The following is a 26,184-nucleotide window of genomic DNA, read 5'->3' as shown; positions in this document are numbered from 1 at the left end:
AAAAGAAAGAAAGAAAGAAAGTCGTGGCGTTTTTCTCCCATTAGAGGTTCTATGACAGTTAATGTATCCCTAAGATGAACTTAAAAAAAATTAATTAGGACAATAAACATGGTTAGCTTCAAGAAAATACTTTTGCAAATCATGAGAACTCTTTAAAATAAAAATTGAGAAAAAAAGATGAGAGAAGGATTTCAAGAAGATGTCTTTGGTTCGAAGAAAACAATGAAAATAGGAATTTTTCTCTTCCTTCCACAAAGATTTATGTAAGTGCAGGTGTCGGTCATGGATAGATTCCCATCCTTTTTCGTCCTATAGGATTCTGGTATGTCTGGGGTTTTTTTGCGATAGTTCTGCTCGCTTGTAATGAAGATTGTGGTTGTGTACTTATTTATTTATTCATTTATTTATTACGCCCAATCTTGTGCTAAAATGCTAAAATGGCTGTGCAAAAGCGGATGTAAACAATTACAGTAAATGCATAATAGAAAAAGAATACAGTACATCTTGAAAAATATAACAAAAAATACTATAGATCTGTTTTTGTTAACTTTTTTTTTGTTAACTTTAACTGACTTTGACTCTACGAAATTCAGGCGCAATTTTAACACCTTGACCGTTGATCTACTTAAAACTCGACCTCACTTAGGGTGTCCTTATTTAAAACTGTTAAAAGAATTAAGAATTAAATGAAATTAAATAATTAATGAAATTAAGAGTTAAGAATTATCGAACAGCACGAGTTATGGGGAACAAGATTCTCAACATATTTTTTTTAATAAAAGTTTTCCGTATTGGTCCATGACTTTTGCCTTTTGTTTTCGAGGATCCAATGATCGCGTATCGGATTTCAACTGATCCTCTTGCACTTTTCAGCACAACACAAGTGCAAATCACGTGAATTTCCTATCGACTATGTACTGTAATCAACCTCTGAAAATTTGGAAGAATTTCTTATGCTGTCCCTCCTCCTCCTCCTCCTCCGCCATTACTTTTCTGTAATTTCACGTACGCTCATTCTTGTTTACATTGTGGTAGTTCTCCGGAAAAAAAAATTATCACTGTTTCATTTCCGACATTCATATTTTTTTCGTTATGGTTGTAAATTTGTGAAAAAGTATGAATGTTAGCAGAAGGAGCAGAACGTTCTACGAGGGATACGCGGAAAGTAAAACAAATTAGACCCGAAGAAGAGAGTGTGATGAAAAAAAAGAGACGAGGCAACAACGTCTCGCGGGGCAATTAAAAGTTTACAATGCGATCGAAAAACGTTGTTTGTGCGCTACGATTGATAATAGGGTTGAGCAGTCACCTTCAGGATGATTATCACTAAATGATAGTGGATATATTGGACGAGAAGTGATTGCAGTACGAAAAAAGGAACATGTGAATTGCCTGCATTCGGTAATGAACAGGAAAGTAAAGGGATAGATGGATTCACACTAAGAAAAAAGCATTACAAACTTTCAAAACGAACTCAGCAAAGCAGAAAAAAAAGCCTTCAAAATACTCTTAGGAAAGTATTTTGCACGTTGATTTGAGATGCTCCGGGAATTTATCCCTGGCTTGGAGATTTCTCTCTTTTTGTGTGAATTAAAGGATGAGGAGGATAAAGCCACTGGCGTGTCAATCCATTTGGGATCCGCCACCACGTTCACTTCCATTCAGAATCGTTTGAGGTTCTGGAACTGTAACTGGCCTATACAATAACTTCTGGGGGTTGGCCGATGTGAAAAAAATGTGAAAAACGTTCTGACGTTAGTCAATCCTTAGACCTTCATCACCACGTTCACTTAGTCTTTTTACCCTCCCAGACAAGTCTGGTACCAATTTATCGACCCAGAAGGGATGAAAGGCTTGCTGAGCACTAGGGCGGATTCGAACCATCGACCGCACGGCAAGAACGGAATTCTTAGCAACTGCGCCACACCCATACCTTTTCTTAAATTTTCTTCTTAAAATTTCTTTCCAAAAAGGTGAGGTTGCAATCCGCTTTGTTAAACTATGTATTCGTCTCAAAAAAATCCTGTGTATTAAATATATTCAAAACGAATTGTTTTATGAGTTCCTAAAAAAAAGTTGATATTTCCAGTGTGCCCGCATTGTCGCCTATGTGGCTACACAATTTGAAATTTCCGCTTTGAACTAACAAGACATTTTTTGAACACAATCGATTACGGAATTTTTATTTCATTTTGTAATTTTTCTTTTTTTGTTTTTCTTAAGTTTTCTTTTGTTTTACTTTTCTTTTTTCTCAAGTTATAATTTAACGCAGACAAAATGTGAATTATGTGTTGTTTATGGGGAAATTCAAAAAAAATTGTGCCACGACTATTTCTGTTCAGGAAAGTGGATGCTATAGCATGATTCTACGTATGATCGAATTTTGTCATCAATGATTCAAGTTCTATTTATTTATGAATCATTTCTATTGTGATTTCTTTATTTTTCATAGGAACAACTTTTATAATGTCGTGAAGTCGAAATAATCTTTAAAATATCACATATTTTGTCCTAAAATATGAATTTGAAGGTGAATTTTGGATATTCTCCCTTTCCGCCTCCCCTTCTCCCTTCCCACCCTCTCCACCTGTGTTTCCCTAGTGGAGCTCATCTAATTTCCCCATAATTTCAAAAACCATTCATTGTACCAAAGTAGTACATAATTTTTTTTTTGCTTTAGAACTCAAAATATTTCGATTCGACTCTTTCTCCCATGAAATAAATAATAAATTAGGAGAACAGAGTTCTGTCGTTCTCATCTTGCGTGATAATGTGATATCAGAATCAGAAATGTAGTAAAAAAAAGTCAATAAAAGCTATAATAGTTTTTTTTCAACTAAATTTGGTGTTCTTCCCCGTAAATATATGATGAAATATTTGTGACATCCTTACCTGTAAACCCACCCACCTAACAAATACAGAAAGGAGACGGGCTCTACAAGGTTTAGGGGAAATTCTAGTGAGCTTCGTCCCATTTTATACCTGTTTGTGGATGTTTTCAATAAGTAAATAAATAAATATCAAGCAATAAGCAGGATTAGTCAATTGGACTGGAAGAAAAGAGGAAAACAATGGTAGAGAACGAGAAATAAATGGTGGACATAAAGATGAATGTTCACGGATGAGATTCAATTATTACGATTCGAAAAAAAAATTAGATATGTAAACCTTTTGCAGTTGTTAGTATAGCGCAAGAAATTTCTGCATAGTTTTCTTTTTCGAAAGAAATAAAGAAAGTGGAGAAGTTTTAAGTGTACTTCCTTTCCAATGTAATTTTTCTACATGTAGACATGAAGAAAATATTACTGTTGTTAAATTTTTTAAATCAAATTAAGAAAATATATCTTTTAAATAAGAAAATATATAAAAAATATGTCAGCACATGATATTCCCAGAAGACGTCAATGGATGTAAGAATGTCGTTGAGCTGTAAGATTCTATCTATTATTATTAATTTAGTTTTAGATTTTAGATTTTATCTCATGAAAATTCACAGTTTATTCCAACTTGATAACAGTGGCATAATAATAAAATAACATAACTTTAAATAAATATTAAATAATAATAATAATGATAGGAAAATAATATAGTCATTAATGTATGTCCTAATAATATAATTTAATACATATCCCATAATTTCTAGAAATAAAGGTGAATTCATTCAAAGAAACTGAAGGTGTGCGCAAATCGACGTTCCAGTCGAAATTCCACTATGAATCCATAATTGTTTTCCAGCAGAATCGGTAGCAGGAAAAGCGATATTCTCTTATTTATTCTATGAAAATTCACAGTTTATTTCAACTTGATAATAATAGCATAATAATAAAATAAAGGATAAAAGGATAAAGTTTCTGGCGTTAACCGGGGCTATTCAATTCAAATCGTTTGAGGTTTAGAACGGTAGGCCAACAAGACGCGGGCAGCCAGGCAAGTCAGTGCTTTTATCCTCCCAGATAAACGGTACCAATTTATCGACCCCGGAGGAGAAAGGCGGGGCACTAGGGCGGATTCGAACCTCCGATCGATCGTGCAGGAAGCGGAACCTCTAACCGCTACACCACACCCGCCCATAATAATAAAATAATACAACTTTAAATAAAACAATAATGATAAGAAAATAATATAACAGTTAATGTATATAGAATTACTAGTTCCAAAGCTTGAATCACGTTGGAAAAGTGAAAGAGCAAAGATCAAGGATGAACTGTATAGGATGTTGCGTAGAATAAAACACTTATATCGAACCGTTAAAATATCGAGACCAAGAGCGAAACCCCCTGTGTCACCACCATCCGCATCACAACATCTGAACCTGAACGTTTTGCGCTACGGTCCCGTCGTGAACCATTCATCATCGGTCATATACCGGTTTTACGGTATCGAAGTTTTGATAACATTCGACTAAACGAATGTGTGAGAATGGGATCCTTAAGTTTTTTATTTTATATTGTTTTGACGACGATTTTGATGATATTATTATTTTTGATATTATTCCATATTATTGTTTTGACGACGTTGGGGATTTCCCCTGGAATGCGTATTTAAACTCGACGGACCAGCTGCTTACACTTGGGATTATTCTCCGGCAATACACCGCTTTCATAGATTTCACGGAAATAGATGGGAATATATCTTAATTCCAGAAATTATTTAAAAAATTCCAAGAAATATAGTAATTATAGCGAGATGGAAAGTTTTCTCAGGAGCTACAGAAAAATCCAAGAATACAACCTGCTGATGTTTGCAATATTGACTTAAGATACGAGAAAAACCTTAAAACAAACAATTGAAGCGGACAGATCGGAAGTGAAAACAAAGGTCGGCAAGGTGAGAACTGATCCCCGTTTTATGCACTCCCCGACACTTGCATTTGCATGCTTCGAGTATTCCCGTTTCGCCCGTCATCTAGGCTGCAAGGTCAAATTATTCTGTGTAAAAATAGTAGTAAGCAATGTGAACATTCAATTTTCACTACTAATTGTGCTTTGCATCACATTTCAAAAATCTCATTCCCTCTAAAATTACATTTTTTAGGAAGATTTCGGTTATTTTTTCAAAGAAAAATCATCGAGTTTCTTCTTTAGAAAGAAGTGAGTCACTCTGTATTTCCCTTCATTTGTACCTTTCGCTACGAATCGAACGAATGCTCATTTCCCAAAAATTCTGCAAATTTAAGGAGCACAAGGGATATAAGAGCTGATCTCGAAGTGAGGATTAGTTCTCGCCTTTTCGAGAAGACTAGTTGGTAAAATTCAACGTTATGCGTCTCTCTATTCTGATGAATACATCCAATAGTCTTATTCGTATTTTTTTCAGACTAGTTTTAATTTCTTAGTAGTATTGTTAGTTTAGTTTAGTAATTTTTTGTAGTTTGTTCGTTTCGAACAGATTTGTTTCCCTTTTTCTTTCCGTGGGAATATTTTATTAACATTATTATGTGGTAGCTAAAAAAAGGTAGGAAAATACGTTTATGTTTATATTTCCATGAAGTTTATCTAGTCCATATACAGACCACATAGAGGTTCTGAATGCTGTTATTAAACAAATCAAGCAGTAACTGTATGAATGGTGGGCTATTTCCACTATTAAGTCAAAAACCAGGATTTCCCATTGTTTTAAATCTAGTTCCAGGGCGAAGGAATAAAAAAAGAGCATGAATATGAATGAATAGAAGGCTGGCATTTGAACATTTGTAAAAGTGATAGCGGATGAATGTGAAAAAAGAGAGAGAACGTAAGACCGCGAGAAGAATATTTGCACCGGAGACGACGAGCTGTTGATTTATTTGATTTGTACACAACAATCGTTGCTAGTGTATATTACGGACATTTCGCGCCATACGTAGTGTAACACGACTGTCTTGAGTTTTTTTCTCATGACGTGATTGTGACCCGAGAGAAGATCTACAGACGGAGAGCTACATAGATGGTGAAAATATGTAGCACGGTCAGATCCAAATCATGAAATTTTTCCTGAGCAAAAAAAAACTTATTTCTTCTGATTTTCGTTAGCAAAGCGGTGATGAAAAGAAGATATAACACAGCACAACAAAAAGGAAATTAATATAATTATGTAATATGAATTATAAATATACATGGAAAATAATGATATTGATATTAAAATAAAAATGTAGTGACGCATAATGGAAATAATACATGAAAATATAATCATAATAATATAGTATGAAAAGAAAATTTAATTTTTTTGACCGTATTATTTGTTTTAGTCTATATTCACCTTGCTATTTTTTTCTCATTATGCTTTGTTACTACTATTATTAAAAATTGTAGAGTAAAGAAAAAGGAAAAGTGCACTAATCAAAAATCCAGGACAGAGGAATTTCACAGCCAGCAACAAGCTAGTCGGCAAACATTATGAGAATGTATAAGAACTTGGGAAAATGCTGAAAAGTAAGAATTTTCCCCGATTTGTGAACATATCGATTTTCTAAGTAGGAAACTATGTAGATAGCACCGAAAAGTGTTACTACTTCAAAATATTTGCTTCCGTGATTCTTTGGAACAAAATTTTACCGACGAGCAAGTTATCAAGTACTTAGAAATGTGCTCATTTAAAATACGAGGGAGAAAATTCATTTTTATTCATATTATCTGGAAAAATGTTTTTACTCAGAAAATTACCATACCTACTACCTATCATATTATTGTTATTTCTTAGAAAATTACTTGTTGATTTGTGTAATTTTCCAAAACAGCTTAGAGTTGACTAGAAAAGTTATTTATTATTATTAAATCAGACTACTTAGAAGTCCTTGTAAGCATGCAAACCAAAATTAGTCGAAATTGCCAGGTTGCTCGGTAGGAAATGGTCAAAAGTGGGCGAAAACAGGACTTCTGGAACTTTCATGTGAGCTTGAGCGCTGGAAGAGGGAACTCGTACCTACACAAGATGGAGAATATTCTTTCTTAGCAGCCAGGAAAAAGAAAAAAACATTCCATTATGTGGAATGCATTGTGCGATAGCGAAAGCATATCGAATAAATGAATTTCTAACGATGAAAAATGAACGAGGAGAAAGAATCATTAATAATTCATAATCTTCTTCATTTGTCACAAAGTACAAAACCATTGCATTAATTTTCTGCTTAGAATTGTAATATTTTTTCTTCATAAGTACAAAAATATTTGCTAAAATCCCCCCAGCCCAAAAAAGAAAAAAAAAACCAGTCAACTACGCATACCTTTCAGCAATTTTTATTATTGTAGTACGAGTTTCTTTAAAGTGGTTCTTTTTTTTCGAGAAATAAAATGTGTTCATTGCGCTCAAAATCCAGAAGAAAACAACAAAATAACGATTAATGTGGAATCGCTGACACATCGATTGGATGTAAAAATTCTGGAATGTAAATAAATAGGATGAAATTTGATCAATAGTGCAATCACTTCGCGATCAGTCAACGATGATTGGGGTGGGGGACGTTATCGCCAGCCGCCAGTGTTGTTGTTTGTTGCTTTTTTTTTGGTATCGGTCGTAAATATAACCGCCCATGCTCGGCTGCTGAAAGTTTTGAATTACAACGAGATTTTTTTTTTCAAAAACGGAAAAAAAACTCCAGCAGCATCCAAACAAAATTGTCGGAATTATTAAAAACAACTATATACAATAAAGATAAAGGGGGGGGAAGGAATTTAATAAAAATAAATGATATAAATAAACAAATTTTTATTGTTTTTTTTTGTCAGGGTGCGGGAAAACTTTTTTTTTTGTTGTCGTGGTGCGGGGGGGGTCGCGTTGGAAGTTTGGGTAGAAGAGGGGCGGGGGCGCGGGGTCAGTTTTTGTTTTCTTTAAAAGTGACTTTAATTAACCTTTTTTTTTTTTTTCTTTTCCATTCCTCAGTGTTTTTTCGTTTTGCTCTATAGGCATCGCTCTCATGTTCGTTCGGAGTATTTTGGTAGTGGATAGTATTTGGTGTTTTCTTTCAGCTTTGGGGGATTATACTTTTTTTTTTTTTTTAAAATAAAATGAACATATAATTTATATTTATTAATATGCTTAAATAGTTTTAACTTTTGAACTAATATACTAATTATTTATTATTCTTTATTTTTTTTTTTTTTTTTTTTTTTTTTTTCTTTTTTTTAATTTTAGCTATAACACTCAACCTAAAAAAATTGTCTACAATCATTTGCCTTTTTTTTACTATGTTTACATAACTGCGTAAAATGATCCACACAACTTGCATTTTGTTGTTGTATATATTAAAATAATTTTTTAGCCATTAAAGTCTCACCGTAGTTCATCTCTCGGAGCATTATTCCTTACTGAAACTGTAAATTTTAATATAAAAATATAGAATAAAATAATAAATAGTGATAAATAAAATTTTTTTAAAAAATTGTCATTGTAACGTGGATAGATATAAAATATAAATTATTATTTGAGGGCAGCGTTTATTTAGCAATCACTAACACAAATATTTTCTCCATCAATTTTTTTTAGCATACTGATCAGTTATTCTTTACGCAATCAATAGTTACTTCTACCGTAGCAAAGTGCAAATCCGTAGCACCTAACAGTTTTCATTAAAACTTTATTTAAATAGCAAAAATTGGACTGGAAAATCTCTTCTACTTCTATAGAGTTTAGTAATTTTTTATTCTTATTAAATTCATTTATTCATTAGGAACCAGTATTATGGAATTATTGTGGTTGAACAGATGAGGAAGAATTCCATGACCTCCTATCTCTGGATTTCAAACCCGTGCCTTGATTTCTGTATGTAGCTAAGTGATAAAAAAACAGGGAATGGAAAAAAAGTTGGCGTGAAAATCTGGAAAATAAATCTACCTTCTACATTTTTACACATTTTATAGGCCTTGTCCTTCTCCACCCCGAGGCTTCCCAGCAATGGGTGTGGCTACGAAAAAGACGTAGAATAACAAATTAAGAGAAATTGCAATCGAGTAGTGCTATGATTAAGATTAATTAGGAAGGAAATAGAAAGTAAATTATGAAAAAATACAACAAATTTACAAATATATAGTTAGAGGTTACTTAGTTCATAACTGACAACTCCGCTGTATAATTTATGTGATTAAAGGAATCACCCAACGAATCTGGAGTGGTACGGATTTCAGGTGGAATATTCGTATACGGAATCGTAGATTACGGGGAGGAGGGTGATTCCGTTCATTTCTTCCTAATTGCCGTAGAAAACGACCCGGAAGATACGGCTTCGAGCGTTCCGGCGCACTATTTTCTACAAGGAGTTCGATTGGAGCGCACCAGTCCTGTGCAGCGCCGCATCTTCCTGGCCGTTTTTTACGGCAGTCAGGAAGAAATGGACGGAATCACCCTCCTCTCCATAATCTACGATCCCATACACGGATACTCCACCCGAAATCCGTACCACCTCAGATTCGTGGGGTGATGCCTTTAAGCAAATACGTTTCTCGAGTTTTCGATGGTAAAGGTCCGGTTTTCATCGATAGTCTTCAAGTGATCGGAAATCAAAAAGGAATTCACATGAATGAATACGGAATAAAATATCTCGATTAGTTGGTTTTTGTGGAAGAAAAATAACAATCGATGATTTCTTCCTCTTCATGCGCAATCATCTCTTCTCGACTCTTGTTGTAAACAAAGAGATGTCTAAATATTCTTTGGTGCTACCAGGTTAACGTTGAATTTGGTAGGTTTAGTGGTTTTTTTAAGAAAAGGTATTTTTGGGTTGTATTTTATTTCTTTCTCATAATTGTAATCTATTTATTTTATTTATTTTCTAATATGTATGTATATTCCAGTAAACGTCTGTCACTACATTAATGATGTTGCATCATTGATTTCAATTCGATTTACACCGTGGAAAATTATGTAAACAAATGAGTAAATAAAATCACGTTTGAAAAAAAAGAAATTAAATAAATAGATAAATATATGTGTATATTTATTGGATTGTTTTCAATGCATAATCATACACTGCTCACCTCAAATCAAGAACTTCCACTATATTCTCGCATGGATTCACCATTCTAAGGATGACTGCTCTGATGGCTCAAGAATGAAAAAAAAGTTTCTGTTAGTACAGCACAAATGAATTTTTTATACTATTCATTTAAGTATATTTATATTAGGTCAACGATTGGTGTTGGAGCATGTTTGGAGATGAAAATGATAACAATGAAGATCGTATAGGTTTCTATGGTTCCAACAATAAATGTATAGGGAGTTTAGGGCGTTTTTTTTTCTTAATTTTAAAATTTTTCCATGCGCCCTTGATGCATCATCTAAGGATTACTGTCTTGGTTCAAAATATGTCATATAAGTGGCTGTACATAGTTGTGCGTAGGTGGGCGGCAGCGACACGTCCGCTATCCGAGCGAATACAGACCACAAATAAAAATCCTTTACATCTTTTATTCTGCTGAAAGCACCTCAAGAAAACTGTCACTTCTACAATTTTTCCAATGAGGTGGTACGGATTTCAGGTGGAGTATTCTTATACGGGATAGTAGATTATGGAGAGGAGGTGATTCCGTCCATTTCTTCCTAATTCCCGTAGAAAACGACCCGGAAGATGCGGCGTGTGCACACGGCTGGCGCGCTCCAGTCGAACTCCTTGTGGAAAAAAGTGCGCCAGAATGCCCGAAGCCGTATCTTTCGGGCCGTTTTTTACGGGAAATAGGAAGAAATGAACGGAATCATCTTCTTCCCCATAATCCACGATCCCGTATACGAATACTCCAGCTGAAATCCGTACCTCCTCAGATTCGTGGGGTGATGCCTTTAATCAGAGAATTTCTTTGGTTTCTCAGTATAACAGGAAGTTATACCGTAAGAATTTCCTGGGATCTTATCGTGCAAGAAGAATCTATCTCTTTTTTTACAACAACTAAGCGTTTCTTAGTGCTCCGAGCTATTGCTGTCATCCGTCATTTTTCTTCCGGTTCATCGTCTAATCATGTGATCACATCTGTGATGTGATGTTTCGTTCTTTCACCTTTTTTCTCTCGTTTTTTTTACTTTGCTATCTTTAATTAATTATGTAGGTTCACAGTACATAAGACTGTGCACCAAAAGTGAACGTATTGACGTATTGTCTGCCTGTTTTTGGATTTAACACTGGAATCTTTTCGATCTCTTCACAACGCTCTTCAACTCCTCTCTTTATTTCATTTTTAGTGAAAAAATTAAAAGTGAAGAAAGATTTCTTATGAGAAATCTGTCTGCTCGTATTCCTTTAGCTCTTTTACCAGAGATTTTCTTCTCTTCTCCTATTTTTATCCATGACTTTCCTTTTTCTTTTGTTTTAAATTCTGTTAATTAATGTTTCGGAGACGAGGATCCTTATCGTTCAGTTCAGTTCCTTTTTTTGTTTAGGCTGCAGAAACTGCCATTTTATCTTCTAGAGATTGCTGAAGAAAGTTACTGTACTGATGTGCATCCATAGATAAGTAAGGCAGAAGAAGTAAAGAGTAAAGATTGTTTCACATAAGAGTCCAATACAGCACCATTCGCAAGATTTTTGGGCGCGAAATTCAAAGTTTCTCTGCTGTAGAAATTAAAATTACCATTAACTTATTACATGGGACCTTCTTAATTTTATTCTCAAACGGAGGTGAATTGAAACGGATCTGGTAGTAAATGGGTTTCTGGCTAGTGAACGTGAATCTATTGATGTACATTTATTTATATTTATATATATTTACATAGTGAACGAATAAGCAATAATCAAAAGTTCCTGAACTCGAATCAATCAAAACAACCAAAGTATGTACGGTAGGACGGGGATTTTGAGGTGATGAGATCTCTTTTAAGAATTTCCCAATACTAATGTTTTTATTTCATCAACACTCGACTACACAGTATTTGAAGATTTCTTGAAAAAACGCTCTCTCATTTGATTAATGATGGATATCATATTCCAGGCGAGGCGTGTTTGTGATAATCGCAGAAATTTTGTATTTTGCGTGAGGTTCTTTTACAAACAAGACCACACGGCTGATTAACTGTATTGTATTCGGCTTCAAAAAGTTCTCAAAAAATGGAATCGGTGAGGTGAATTAAAAAGAAGAATTTATTGAAAGTTAAAGTTAAAGTAAAAAGTATAAGAATTAAAGAAAAAAAGTTTTTGAACTGAATGGGATTGGGTCCGAGGAAACGCTACTGGAATTACATAGTCTTTGTCGTCCATGAACTGCATAGAATCCTAAAAACTGTACTCAAAAACTGGGAAATTCCGCCTAAAGAAGAGGCTAAGCTATTTTAAAGAAAGAAAAGAACCTTAAGAAATAATTTGAAGAACTAGAAAATGACCTAATAAGATGAAATTATCTCATGGGTTTACCTAAAGGGGGAAAATATGTTAATTCTGTTCAAAGAAGCTAGTGATAGTTGTCCGGTCAACTAGCTCACTTCAGTTTAGAGGGATTTCCTCGGGAAGTAAAGTGAAACGAGTCATTTGTTGAATGCCGCCGTAGTACGTTCGCATCAATCATCCTAGTTGAGCTGTGTGTTTTCTGAGTTCCTCAGGGGAGTTACGAACATAGATGGGCAATTCATTTCATCCATCTCTCTCCCTCGCTCTCTGCCTCGTTCTTCAACGCTGAAACCATCGGTGGCAGCAGCGGTGGATGACGTGAGTTGAAGGAAGGAGTTTGAAAATTGCTAGAGCGGCTAGAGGGGGAGGATTGGGGCTGACGGATAGGCTTTGAGGGCGTCTCCGGCAGCAGTTCACTTAACTGTTCTTTTCCACGCCACCATCACCACCACCACCACCACCGTCCTCATTCGACCTTTCATTCCCTTCGTTTCCTCACTTTTGCCATCAACACTCAAACCGACACACATACATACCTTGCTTACCTTACTCTTTGCACACACTCTCCCAGAGGACACGATCGTATGCGTCGTTTCCTGCTGCTGATCCCCGTTCTACTCCTATCCGCCACCGGAGTACTGTCACTCGGCGGAAAATCGTTCCTCACTCAACCACGATCGTATCTAATCAATAAAAGCTATGCGCTCATAACGCTATGTGAACCACAAGAGAAACTTCCCTTAAATGTTTCCGTATCGCTGAATCCGTTCCAAGAGAATCAAGTGATCAAACTCCAGAGAGCGGACGTCCCTATTGAGGTAATCATTGTTCGGATCCATCAAAACACACTATCGTTTCCCGATCGCAAAATTACGTCACTTAGGAAAAAGAGGCAGTTGAAGACAACTGCCAGCGCCTGCGTTCGTTTAAGTCAGTCCGAAAAAAAAGCTCAGTACTGAGATGATGGATGGATCAGCTGATTTTAACGGTGAACAGCTGATCTAACTGAGTTCTTAGAAAGATATTAGAAATTTTTCCTAAGGAGAAATAATGAGAAGATAAATATCGTTCCTAAATGGGAACATTAAAGAACGCTCTAATCTCTGCGCTTACTGTAACTTACTGTAAATTACTGTGAGCAGGAAAAAACTGTAGCTTCAGAAATTCTAGTTTTTATGAGTTTGAGTCACAGAAATAAACTTTTTACAAAATCTGCAAGATCGGTACGATTTTGTGCGAAAATTTGCGAATATATGTTATATGTTATTATTTGTTATTTATTTATTTTGTTAATATGTGTTATTTTACATATTGAGGGAATGACACGGCTCATTCAATGTTAATTTGTTGTTTTCAGATAAATCCACAAATTGTTCACGACATCACACAGATTACGGTAGCCGCTTCTCCATGGCCAGTCCCATTGAACATCAAACAAATCACTGTTCGACTTGACAAGAAGTTAGTGGAATATCGTAGAGTTAATTATTATTTTTTAAATGACCTCGTTCAAGTTTCGTTTGGGTCTGCGGTTTCGTTCAATTCGGGAAATTGCAGCCTTGTTATGAGCAGAAATAACGTTGCTTCATCTATATTTAAATTAATTTTTTTTTGGTAGCCAAGTGACAACTCAACTAGATTAGGTTTCCAAGGTTAAGATTTCCGAGGTTCTTTTTTTTTCTTTTTGTCCATAGGTCTGAACCTGCAATTCGCGACTAAGATGTAAATTTTCGTACAACTGTCGAAATCCCGGCAGACGGCAAGATTAGAAATAACAGAATTAAAATCTATGAATATTTGGACAAATACTGGGAGTACATACTTCTTTCGGTCAAATACGACATACTCTTATCGTATTTAACCAAAATTTATTTTATTGTATTTATTTCCTTTTATTATTTATTTTTTTAATTATTTACTCTTCCTACCAAACTGACTAAAATATTCGGATCTCATCACGAATTGAAAGATATGTACATATTTGAGGCAGGGATGTGTGTAGTTTTCGGATTTGGGCTGAGATCTTAACACCGTCGGTCTCGTCATCCGGAAATTGTTCGGAATTCGTGATGAACTAGTGCCTTTAATATTTTCTCTTCTTATTTTGCTACTTTTCAGTGGTAAGAAAAGATGAATAGTAAGTAGCCGAACATTCCAAGAGATTATGTTTTATTGGGATGAAAATTTAGTGGGATGTGACGAGAAAAAGTCTGTTTTAATTGAAACTTCAATTAAAATTCCATCTTTTATTATGTGAGCTCACTTCTGTGGAAATATTTCACATTATCATTGCTACTACTATTCATTATTATCGTATTATTTTATTCCTATTACTACTCATTATTATTATTATTATTATTATTCATATTACTTTTATTATTTTTTTATTTAAGAAAAATCCTTTATTTTAATCTCTGCACCTGGAATATCTGAAATATTTCATCTGGATGAACAAAGCGATTTATCCTACCGTCATCAGGGAGAAGATTCTTTTTTTTTCTTATACAAATGACGATTTCTTATGTCCCCAATAATCCTGAGAAATCATCGATCGCTAGCGTTAACTCCGTCTTCCTCCACACTAAGGAGATTCATGGGGTTACAGCACAAGCAGCTATTAAAGGACTCGCCTAACCCACGCGACGGTCCCAGCACGAGCGTACTGTATTTGTAGACATGGCTGTTAGTGGATTCATAACGTTTTTCAACTCGTAGAGGAGCTTAGGACATGTACAGGCTCAAGTTCTAGTTCCTAACCGCGTATATCCTCCTATTCCTCCGGGCTCTGCTCTGAGCATTTCTTTTTCCGAGATGAATTACTTCCACTCTGTTGACTTAATCGTCGGTGTTCGAATGATGTCATTTGATGAAAACCTGATCCCATATCCAATGAAAATTTTCCAGTCGAATAAACGTGCTCTATCGGAAAAACGTGCCTAGTTTGGATACATTCCATAAAAATTATTCCCCAGACACGCCAACGAAAATTCATTTCCGCACGTTTTAGCATCGGAAATGTTTTGCGACAAATGACTGTAGGTCCCACCACGAAGTGCAATTGCAGCGAGTATGCGCCAGCAAAATAGCCGAGTAGTGTTGGTTAGCACTGGTTAGCAATGTACTCTCGTTCATTTTCTGTGATCATCTTCTCTCTTTCTGGAATTTTCCCCGAAAACTTCGGTTTATACTGCTCAAGAATTCGTAATATTCATGGCATGACCGAATATTTACAGTGTTTGACGGAATTCTATCTGCATTTACTTGCTTTTTTGCTATTTGAGCATTGAATCACCATACTTTTCTCTTTCTGCTTCTTTCCCTCCTAGATTGGAGGATAAACCGTCACTTAATATTTTTCCGCATATTTGTTCTCGAATATGTCGTCATCCCGAAAATTTTAGTTCTATTATTGCTCAGATAGGTTTTTTTTGTTTGGGGAAAAGGAAGAGGAGGTGGTTCTCGTTCTACTCCTTCCTACTTTTCCTGCGAAATTGAAGATCCTGAAAAAACAGTAGTTAGCGTAAGGAATAAGTTGTGAGTTAGTTATAAGCGCTAATTTGGGATCTTCAGCGCTGTTAACCACGTTGTACTATACCATACTTTTTTCAGTTAAAGGCACCATCCCACGAATCTGAGGTGGTACGGATTTCAGGTGGAGTATTCGTATACGGGATCGTAGATTATGGAGAGGGGGTGATTCCATCCACTTCTTCCTTATTCCCGTAAAAAAACGGCCCGGAAGATGCGGCGCGTGCACAAGGCTGGCGCGCTCCAATCGAACTCGTTGTAGAAAATAGCGCGCCGGGACGCTCGAAGCCGTATCTTCTGGGTTTTTTACGGAAGAAATAGGATGGATCATTCCCCTCCCCATAATCTACTATCCCGTACACGAATACTCCACCTGAAATCCGTACCACCCCAGATTCATGGGATGATGCCTTTAACTTTCATCGCCTGCGGCAATTTCACGATTGTTTACCAAGTTTACGCTGAATTCGTCATTTTCACACAAGCATCGGCATCATATTTCAGACTTTTCAAACTGCTACTCAATCCGAATTGTGACAGCGCCGAGGGATTCTGGACATCTCCGGATATGACAGCATATTGGGGTCGATTTATCGATTGCGATGAAATGGACACGTATTGCGATTCGCGTGCGGACGAGATCTCCGACTGTGATCTCCCGTTCGCCTATTATCTGCTATGGCGCAACGGTGTTGATCGATACGAGTAGATCACCTACGGAAAGGAGTTCTGCTTTTAGTAGTCGAGCTTTTGAATACTGGTCATAAATAGTTGGATTTGTTTATTCTTGTGTGTACCTGTGTTTACGTTCTTGTTTACTGTTCTGTTGTCTCGTCATATTGACTGACATAAGAATCGCAGATATACCACTATTTCTGTTGTGCTGTTCTATTATTGGTGGATCCAATTTCAACCAATCATAGAACAGTACCAGAAGTATTCATTTCAGAGAAAAAAGACTTTAAATTTTGTATTTTGCCTATAAAAATAAGTTTCAGGTAGTTTTTTTGCTTATAAAAAACGTTTTCAGGTAAGAAAATATACGTTTTTTACGTATTATAATAATAATAATATAATATAATAATACGTAATATACGTATTCAGATACTTTTTTTTTAATTGTAGGAACATCAGAGCACTGAATTAGAATTTAAAGACTGTAGATCATACCATAAAATTAAAAATAAGAGAGAAGAGATTTGAAAAAAAAACAAAAGAGGAAAAGATTTTCAGGAATTGAGGGGTAATAGAAGCAGCTGGTTAGTTTAACGTAATAAATGCGCGCCACAAATTAACCGAAACGAAAATTGGCGCCGTTGCTTCGGGGGATTATCGGCTGGCTCGACAGATGAGAGTATTCTCAATGCAAATGCGTATCTTCATGCTTGATGGTCAATCTATGATCCTTCTGTTGATGGATTGGTTGGCGCATCCATGTAGTCCCTTTCCTTCCGTTTTCTTTTCCTTTTTTTGGAGGGAAAATCGATATCTTCAGGGAATTCAGCCGCATTTTTTCGTGATCCCTTTCGTTTCATTTTTTTTTTCTTGGATGGAAAAATCAATATCTTCAGGAAATTCCCCTGCTTTTTTTCCTTTTCTTGAACAAAAATCCAGTTAATTTATGATTTTCTGGGCGGAATTAGGTGCCATTTAATCTAATATAATTGACATCTAATTGTTGAATTATTAAATTTAATTGCCATTTAATTTCTGCGCACAGCTTTTCTAATTTTTCTTCTTTTTTTTCTGGTCGAGTGTTTAGCTTCTTCTTGTACACAGTAATTTTACAGTATGATTTCTGAATTTTACAGTAATGGACGATTTCCACTACTTGTAGCAGATACTGTACTTTTCGATGATTTCGACTATGTGAAAAGCAGGGGTTCGACAGAAGTTTCTGGAAAACAGTGGAAAATTTAGTTATTTCCAGAGAAGAATGAGGTTGAGAAGGCTTTGATTTTGAAGACAACGCAAAGGAAGAGAAAATCTTTCGATTGCTTGAAATTTTTAAAAACGGAGAATTCCTTGGTTAATTTGGATGAATTCTGTGATGATCTAAACCTTTATCAATCTTTTATAAATTTAAAATTATTTATTATAATTATTATTATCATGATATATTTATAAACGTTTATTTTGAGAACGTTAGTGAGAAAAAAAAAACGGTCATAAATAAAGAGAAGTAATTTTTCCGTCAAAATTCGCCCTTTTTCGAGGATACGAAGATTTCCAAATATTATTGAAGCTTTCTCTTTGTCCTCGGCATATTTTTATTCCATTACACTCTTCGAACAACCGCAACGTTATGTCCATGGCTATCTGAAAAAATTTAATGGCTGTACAGTTACTGGCTGCCTGGCATACCTGAAGAGTGCTGAGTTCCTGGTTCTCCCGGCGGGCCAGGGCGGCCAGGCATTCCCGCTGGTCCTTCGTCTCCCTGTGGACCAGGCTCTCCCATAGGACCTGGTGCTTCAGGTGGACCACGGTGTCCAAATGGTCCTGGAGGTCCGGATAAAGTTCTAAGGAGAGGAAAATAGTTTAAAGCAGTTCATAAATTCCTTTGAATTCCGATTCCTTGGAATAACATTCTTTTCGTAAAAAATGTTGAAAATTTCAAGTTGTTGAAATTATTTGGCTTTTATTATTCTAGTAATTTGTGGTGACAAATTTTTATTTTTTATTTTTTTTTAAATTTTTTCTTAAGGTTTTATTTGTCCATTCGTTACGTGTTGGGCCATAATCTATCCGCCTGTCATGAGATGTTCATGAGCTTTACACTGGAAGATCGATGAATGGCAATATCAGGAAGAAAAAAAGAGTGCTTAGCCCGATATCCACACTACTCACCTTTACACAGTTCCCAGGTCTCATAATGACCCCTGGATCTTCACATGAAACTCATTATTTTCTTTTTTTTTCTTCCTACTTTTCTGTTTTCCTCGTTTTTCTCCCCTTCTCGTCAACAGGATTTTCCGCATAAGAAATTTCTAGGGAAATGCCTTCATATGACTTATCAAACGAGAAGAACCGAGTCAAAGAGACAATGGTCGCCGTTGAGTCCCGGCACGAATTCGAAATGTTCACTAAGAAGATTTTATATGTGAGTGCAAATACAATAATAGTTTCTCTGAATGTAGTACGATTCTAACGAGGACAATATGAATGCAAGGATCCTGGATCAAGCATGAAAGTATCGCTGCGCTCAAATATATGGGCAAAAAGGTATTTGGGGGAGAAAGGGGATGGGCGGCTCTCAAAACTGCTCTAATCAACTTATACTCGAACAAAACTTAGAGCGCAAAATTGTTCTTAGAGCAGAAAAGTGGTTTGCTTAACTGTCAAATGCAGATTGCAGAGGAGTCGTCCCTCGATGCGATTTTCGGTTCCTTTTTTTCGTTGGAACTACTATTACGGTGTTCGGAAACTAATGTTCGTTTTAAAGGATGAAGGATAAAGTGTCTGGCGTTAATTAATCCGCTTGGGATTCGCCTCCACGTTCATTTCAATGTTAAGCCTATGTATGTATGAAGTCAGTGTTTTTATCCTCCCAGACAGGTCTGAAGCCAATTTATCGAGCCCGGAGGGATGAGAGGCTTGATGAGAACTAGAGCGGATTCGAACCCGATAGTAGCGGAACCTCTAACCCCCCCCCCCCCCTAAAATTTAAAAAATTATTTATTTTTTATTTTTTTTTTTTTTTAAAAAAATCTCAAAAATTTTTTTTTTTTTTTTTTTTTTTTTTTTTTTTTTTTTTTTTTAAAAAAAAAATTTTTTTTTTTTAAAAATAATAAAAAATAAAAAAAAATAAAATTAAATTTGAAAAAAAAAAAAAAATATTTTTTTTTTTTTTTTTTTTTTTTTTTTTAATTTTTTATTTAAATTTTTTTTAATTTTTAAGGTTTGTTTTTTTTTAAAATTTAATTTTTTTTTTTTTTTTTTTTTTTTTTTTTTTTTTTTTTTTTTTTTTTTTTTTTTTTTTTTTTTTTTTTTTTTTAATTTTTTTTTTTTTTTCCCGCGCCCACTTTTTTTTTTTTTCCCCCTAAAAAATTTTTAGGGGGGGGGTGGGGGGGGTGGGTTGGTTGTTTTTTTTTTTTTTTTTGTTTGTTTTTTTTTTTCCCCCCCCCCTTTTTTTAATTTTTTTTCCCCCCCGGGGTTGTTAATTTGTTAGGAGACTTGTTTGGGAGGATAAAAACATTGATTTGATCATCAGCTGGGCCCCGTAAGTCATTGTATATGGTAACACCCGTTCCAAAAACCTCAACGATTACGAAGTCCAGAAAATGAAAAACGCGTTGGCGCATCCCAAGTGGATTGATGTCTCAGTGACGTTATCCGTTTTTCAATGGACATGAAAGAAGAGCTAACGCCTACTCAACTGAGAAGACCTTTTAACAGCTGGGAACAACTTTCGTGCTCTAGTAACGATTTTTGCGCCCTAAGTGCAGTTCGTTTGGAGCAGTTTTGAGTGCCCCCTCAACTTTTCGTTCAAATATTTCCGTACTTTTCGTTCAAATATGTGATATAATATATTTAAATATTATTTAGTATAACATTTTGTTTTTCCTTCTAGGTGACATACAACAATCGCTACCAGAATTTTTCCACGAAAATTCCAAGTTACAACAACCAACAACTATTTCAGGTGGTCACCGCTATGCGATTGAACTTTATTGATCCGGCGCATTGGAATTGCAGGAAAATAATCAATGCAATAATTACAACGATAATGCTTGGATTAGGTAAGAGCATATTCGCTGTTGGAGGGAGCGTACAGACCCCATAATCAATCGATTGATCGATTTCAGCTTGTTACAGCCTGATTTATACGATGCATAACACGTTTAGTATGACTCATTCAGCAATGATGATGTCATCAAAATTATTGACGATCGCTTGGTCTATTCAATCAATAGTTTCTGTGGTAAGAGATACTAACTGTTGAATTCTGTTGTTGCTTGTATGGTTCGATAGTAAACAAAAACAAACAAAACGTATAATTGTCTTGTAAACTAAGCATAAACAGTAATATTTGTGTTCACTCCGGAAGTCGTGGCATTTCTGCCGATGCACGCATTTTCTCGCCCTAATCTATGCTCTGTCGCGCTCTAATCGAACGCGCGCGGCGGCCGGCCGGGTAAATACAAGCATGGGAAAGCAAACTACGTAAACACAATGCAATTCGATTCGATATACATTAGAACTTTGTATAGTCATAGTTCAACCACAAAATTTAGCTTTCTTCACATTTTCACAATTATTTCAAAGAAATTTGTGAGAAATTTTGTTTTGACGTGGGCTCCGAGAAACGATTTATCAAATACCTCCGGAATTCCATAAAATGATGAACAGAATCAAAATGATCTCTTGAAATCGATAGAAAATCACTGTTTCCTTGTTTTTCAGTGTTTTCTTATCTACTGGCAGGTGAATGGACATATGAAATCTTTTCATCGACAAATTATGGAGTGCCAGGATGGTGTTGGGATACGAGAAGGAAGAAAAATGATTATAAGTGACTTCTTCGTGACTTTTGACGTTATTTGCAACGATAATTTGATAATAAAACTCCCTTATATGTTTCAGAGAATATCATCTGGTTCTATTCGGTCATATTCATAGAAATATTCATTATTTCTTTGTATAATATTGCCTACTACGTCGGTAACAACCACTCGGATTTTGTCATTCGACAGGCGAAGGTAAGTAGAGGTTTTTAATTTATTTTTAATTTATTTGAAAAATTTAGATTTAGACCTGCTAATCCATACATACATATGTACACTTCACGTGCATGCATAAAAATATAAGTACTTATGTTTGCACGGGTGACCGCGACGCAACGACTCGCAGCAGCTTTCCTACCTGAATAACTTCTTTCTGCCGTTGAAAATGTATCGTGGTTGTTTGAATGACTTTTGTTGGAACGCGTCACCATTGTTGACGCGCCGCATCCGGATGCGAGATGTTTCAGGATTTTGCGCTTATAAGGGAAGTTAAAAAGAAGTTTATAGAGGAATCATAAAGGAATTTTTTAAGGATTTTTTTCGGTAAAAATTTATTCTGAGTTCTATCTTAATCTCCTGGTAAACCTATGAAGTTGGCGATCAGTGAAACCACCGTAGCGTACCGAGCTCCTTAGGAGCGTATAAGGTTGAAACGATCTGAAGTTTGATGCAGTTGCGTAAGCGGTGCGATTCAGCTAGCGGTTAGGATCAAGGTGGGACCTTTCAGACTCAGACAGCGGCGACGAGTGATCCTACCAAGGACCTGCCATCGGCTCCGACCGCTACGCTCCAGGGCGCAGCTTCGAGCATGGGCGCTTACGCAACTGCATCCAGCTTCAGATAATAACAAGTACTAATAGTAAATAAAAATAATAATAATAATAAATAAAACTAAGTCTATAGTAAGCGTCTCTGCTTTGAGTGAATGATGTCGTATGAGTTTAGAAAGAGTTCATTTTGGGACCAGGTTTCTTCAACGCCTCCAGCTTTCTTTCTGAAACCACGTTGAGTAATGAAATTAATGATTTACCTCATATCCTCCTTCTGCATATCTGGAAAAGTACGAAAAAATGTAAATCTGTGAAGCGAACTATACAAGAGGACGAGATATAACTACGTTAATGTTCCAGATGTTCTACTTTTCACAACTTCGTTTTTTAAATAGCGTTATCACACTTTACACCTATATAGCATGGAATGCATGTATGTTCCTCTATATTATTTATACAAATGCTGCATTCTTGGAAATCAAGCATTTCAACGATGAACTTGAGAAGGTTCCACATTTTCATACAAATGCGGGATTTGTGCAAAACTCTGTGGATAAGAAACTTTTTTACAGCTTGACGGTGCTGCAGATGATGTTGAGTTTCAGCTTCTAAACAAAATGGAAACTTACGGTCGACTATGTGGTATAGTTAGGGAGTTGGACCGAATCTTCAGAGTAAGTTCCCGTGTGAATTCATTCAAGCTAACCGTGAAACGACGGCGGACGGCGGTCGGACGGCGTCGAAACGGCGTCGAATTTTCAGATCCTAGTTACTGATGCCCGGATTCGAAGTAGTTTTCTTGGGCGACGCCAAATAAACCATAGATGGCTGCCTAGTTTCTTCAGACCCATTTTAGCGCGTAACCAGGTGTCCTGCTACCCTCTCTGAAAGCCTAGCGGTTACCCCTTTTTCTTCTTACGCTCTCCTCCACATGAAAAGCTAGCGTTTGGGCTGCAGATTACGTGTATTGCGTGACAACCGCTCTGTCAACCCTATCTGACCTAAAAAATGACGTGAAAATTGCTCATGGCAGTGGAATTTTCCTACGAGGCACCTAATTACGTGCGACAGCGAACGAGCGCAGGCGTACGCGCCGTGTCTGCCAGCGACCACAGAATGCAGCAACGGCCGCCCACTGTGACTGTGAGCTCATTTCCCACGCCATTTTCTAGGACAATTAGATGGTGGTGGTTGTGGTTTCTGGCTGGGGTAGTGTAAGTGGCGTGGTAGGCACTCTTCCGAATCTTACGCTGTTGAACAGAAACAATTACACTAAAGGAAATCCTAAATCGCATGAGTAGACGTCAAAAAGTCAAATTTGAAAATGTGTGAATTCAAAAGAAAAATGACAGTACGGCAGTAAAGCCTTGTGTGCCTTGAGCTGCCTCGAGATGGTTTCTCTTAGTGTCTGTGTTTTGCGTAGAGATCTGTTCCTTTCACTTTTTCCGTTCGCTTGTTCTTTTTTTTTCCTGTTTTTGTTTTTTTTTCCTAGGCACAAATGTGTAAGGTCTTAAAAAAACAAACACTATCAAAACTGAGGGATAAAAGAAAAGAATAATCTTGGACTATTTTCCGGGATTTATTATTGACCATGTTTTATTCAGCTCTATGCATTTATTATGCTCGTCATCATAATTCCATCCGTAATATTCACTCTTATGATGTTGAATCAACTTATTCACGGCATTAAAGACTTCATCATTTGTATGCCATCAATCGCACTCTGTGTTTACAGTTTCCTTGGGGTTACTGTAGCGCCGGCAAGGCTGCACGATGAGGTAACTGTGTACTTGACTCGCTGCTTGATTCTTCAAGGCTACAAAATGATATTCAGGTCGGCCGTTCGAGGATATGCCTTATTCGAAATGAATCCGTTTGGTTTCCATATAGGAAAGATGTACGTTTAGGACGATTTTATTAGATTCCAAATCATATTTAGGACGATTTTGTTAGATTTTAAGTTAAATTTATGATTTATTTAGTGTTCTTTAATTTATATTTATTTATTTATTTATTAAGTTATCAAATCAGAAATAAGGAAAATCTTCTCGAGGACTATGAGTAATGATTCTTTCTGTTTTACGTCAGCCTTGTTAATCTCTTCTATTAACTTCACGTGTAGATATACTATCGCGGACTCCGCGCGATTCTGTTTCACAACATCTAAAGGACGAGTGCCGCGGACGCGACAGGGTCCCAAAGCTCTCCTCTGTTTCGCGCGTTTTACGCTCCGCCCACGTTTGGCTCTGTTAAAGGACGCGTTCCATCTTTCGAAATTCATTCAATCAACATGTCTCCTGGCAAGTGGTAACCGAAACGGAGTCAAGGAGCAGATGCGATCGATCACAAACAACCGCGCAACTTCCGAGCAATACCATCCGCCAAAAGGAGAGGGAAGAGCGAACTGGAGGTAACCGGCATTGGTGAGGCTGTCTGGCGCAGTGTACCACCTACTGCCGGGTCCAGATTTTGCTCATACATCCGTTATGTACTGTATGAAGTTGGGTACACAGCAACCACAGAAGAGTGGCGAGGCAATCAGTATGTATGTGCTAGATGCATATATCCGCACAAGTACTAAGACACAGTGTAGGAGCCGGCCTGCGGCCAGAGTAAGGGTAAAGCAAGGTGAGGCGTTGCGGTAGCATTTGGGCCTCCATCAATAAGTTCTCGGAACTAAACCCGACCAGCATCCGAGGACCCGACATTTACCGTAACATTATAGGTGAAATAAAATACAACAAATTTAATGAACGATTTACTCGATACATGTACTGTATACGCATTATTATCCTGATATTACGCATTATAACACGTGTAACACTATCCTTACCTCTTCAAATGTAATATTTTTTCCGTGAATTTTTCAGGTTTTCACTATTGCACAAGTACTTTCCTCACATATGGAACAATATGATTTGGGGATTTCTATTTGGGGATTTGCTATTCTTTCCAGGCCATTGGTTCTTGCGGTAACTTCTTTAGTACTATTTCTAATTTATTTATTTATTTCACTAATTAGTATTTTTTTTATTATTGATGCTTTATTACTTTGTATACAACAATAGAAATTTTATTTGAGAAGAAAAAAATTTCAGACATTCTCTGTTATGGCAATGGTACTTTCCGTAATTATTGAGTTAACACCAACTTCACATATGATCGAAATTATTAACTGCACTACCTCAACTGCTCTATGATAAACAAGCACAGTAATGATGTACATATTTACCTGGTCCTTATTTACTTCTTTATTGTTTCATTTGTATATGTACGTAATCCTTTCCGGACCTCAATTAATTGGTAAAGATTTCCAGGATGAATCCGGAATAAACCTCTAGTCCTATTGACCACCGTAAAGTTCATGCACGTAGACGTTGCAGAACTGATGGGGTCTCTACCAACTTGTGACTATTGAGCGAGCTCCGCCACTCGCTACACAACACTCGATCGATAATTACGTAATGCTAGTGACGTATACCTGTGACGCCATCGCTTCTACAAACTCTAGGGACAGCCTGTAAAAGCAGCATATCACCGAATTGAGCGTGTTAGGACCTCTCTACGAATAAAGTTAGAACCTAGTTCACGAATATGAGCACCATGACGCTCAATCCCATTAAAATTCCTGAAAAACCTCCTAGGGAACCGTCTTATCGCACCGAGTATCTCCGCACGAGACACCTATTTACGTGCTACGTCTGCGAGAGCAGGGAAAAGCGGTGCATGTGCCAGGGAGTAGGGGAGAGAATATTGATTCCTTTATTGATTTGCGTGAGTTGATTTCACCAACATTGGTACTGATAGTTCTTTATGAACAGTCAACATTCCGTTTCTAAGCCTACTGGTTGTCCGCTTGCTTCGGGTCGCATACGCGGCACGTCATCAGCTGCCTCGTAAGGGGATTCTCTGCGGTTATAGTCAAGACCTGTCTACATCTTTAATTCTATTTAATCGTATTAAAGATGTATGTAACCTTTGTGCAACAACGAAAAACTTCTGGATTTTTCGGTTTCACTATATTCGAGAACTACAGAAGTTTAAAAAAAGCGATTTATTTCAACGAAAATGAAAATTTCCAACAATCGAGGATAATTATGGT

The 26,184-nt window shown here is 36.4% G+C and overlaps 2 protein-coding genes across 3 annotated transcripts; both read left to right on the top strand.

Annotated features, from left to right (window-relative positions):
• Positions 1-12,864: 12,864 nt before the first annotated feature.
• RB195_020653 (uncharacterized protein) lies at positions 12,865-16,517 on the top strand (the record flags this gene model as incomplete). Its single annotated transcript, XM_064189036.1, has 3 exons — positions 12,865-13,098; positions 13,638-13,741; positions 16,313-16,517. 3 exons carry the CDS (start codon positions 12,865-12,867, stop codon positions 16,515-16,517), a joined length of 543 nt encoding a protein of 180 aa, XP_064044917.1.
• A 2,286-nt stretch (positions 16,518-18,803) lies between these two features.
• On the top strand, positions 18,804-25,282 carry RB195_020652 (uncharacterized protein; the record flags this gene model as incomplete). 2 transcript variants are annotated; one of them, XM_064189034.1, is made up of 11 exons in its annotated part: positions 18,804-18,908; positions 20,451-20,547; positions 20,614-20,729; positions 21,212-21,320; positions 21,392-21,507; positions 22,443-22,589; positions 22,655-22,756; positions 23,687-23,860; positions 23,917-23,979; positions 24,953-25,054; positions 25,181-25,282. In XM_064189034.1, the coding sequence occupies 11 exons, from the start codon at positions 18,804-18,806 to the stop codon at positions 25,280-25,282; spliced, it is 1,233 nt and encodes a 410-aa protein (XP_064044916.1). The 2 variants fall into 2 exon arrangements, with proteins under 2 accessions (XP_064044916.1, XP_064044915.1); XM_064189035.1 differs by lacking the exons at positions 23,687-23,860; positions 23,917-23,979.
• Between the last annotated feature and the right edge of the window lie 902 nt (positions 25,283-26,184).

Source organism: Necator americanus, chromosome II, assembly GCF_031761385.1.
Source record: "Necator americanus strain Aroian chromosome II, whole genome shotgun sequence".
Taxonomy (NCBI): Eukaryota; Metazoa; Nematoda; class Chromadorea; order Rhabditida; family Ancylostomatidae; genus Necator; species Necator americanus.
The sequence above is the reverse complement of the archived record's forward strand: the minus strand, read 5'-3'. Positions and strand labels throughout refer to the sequence as shown.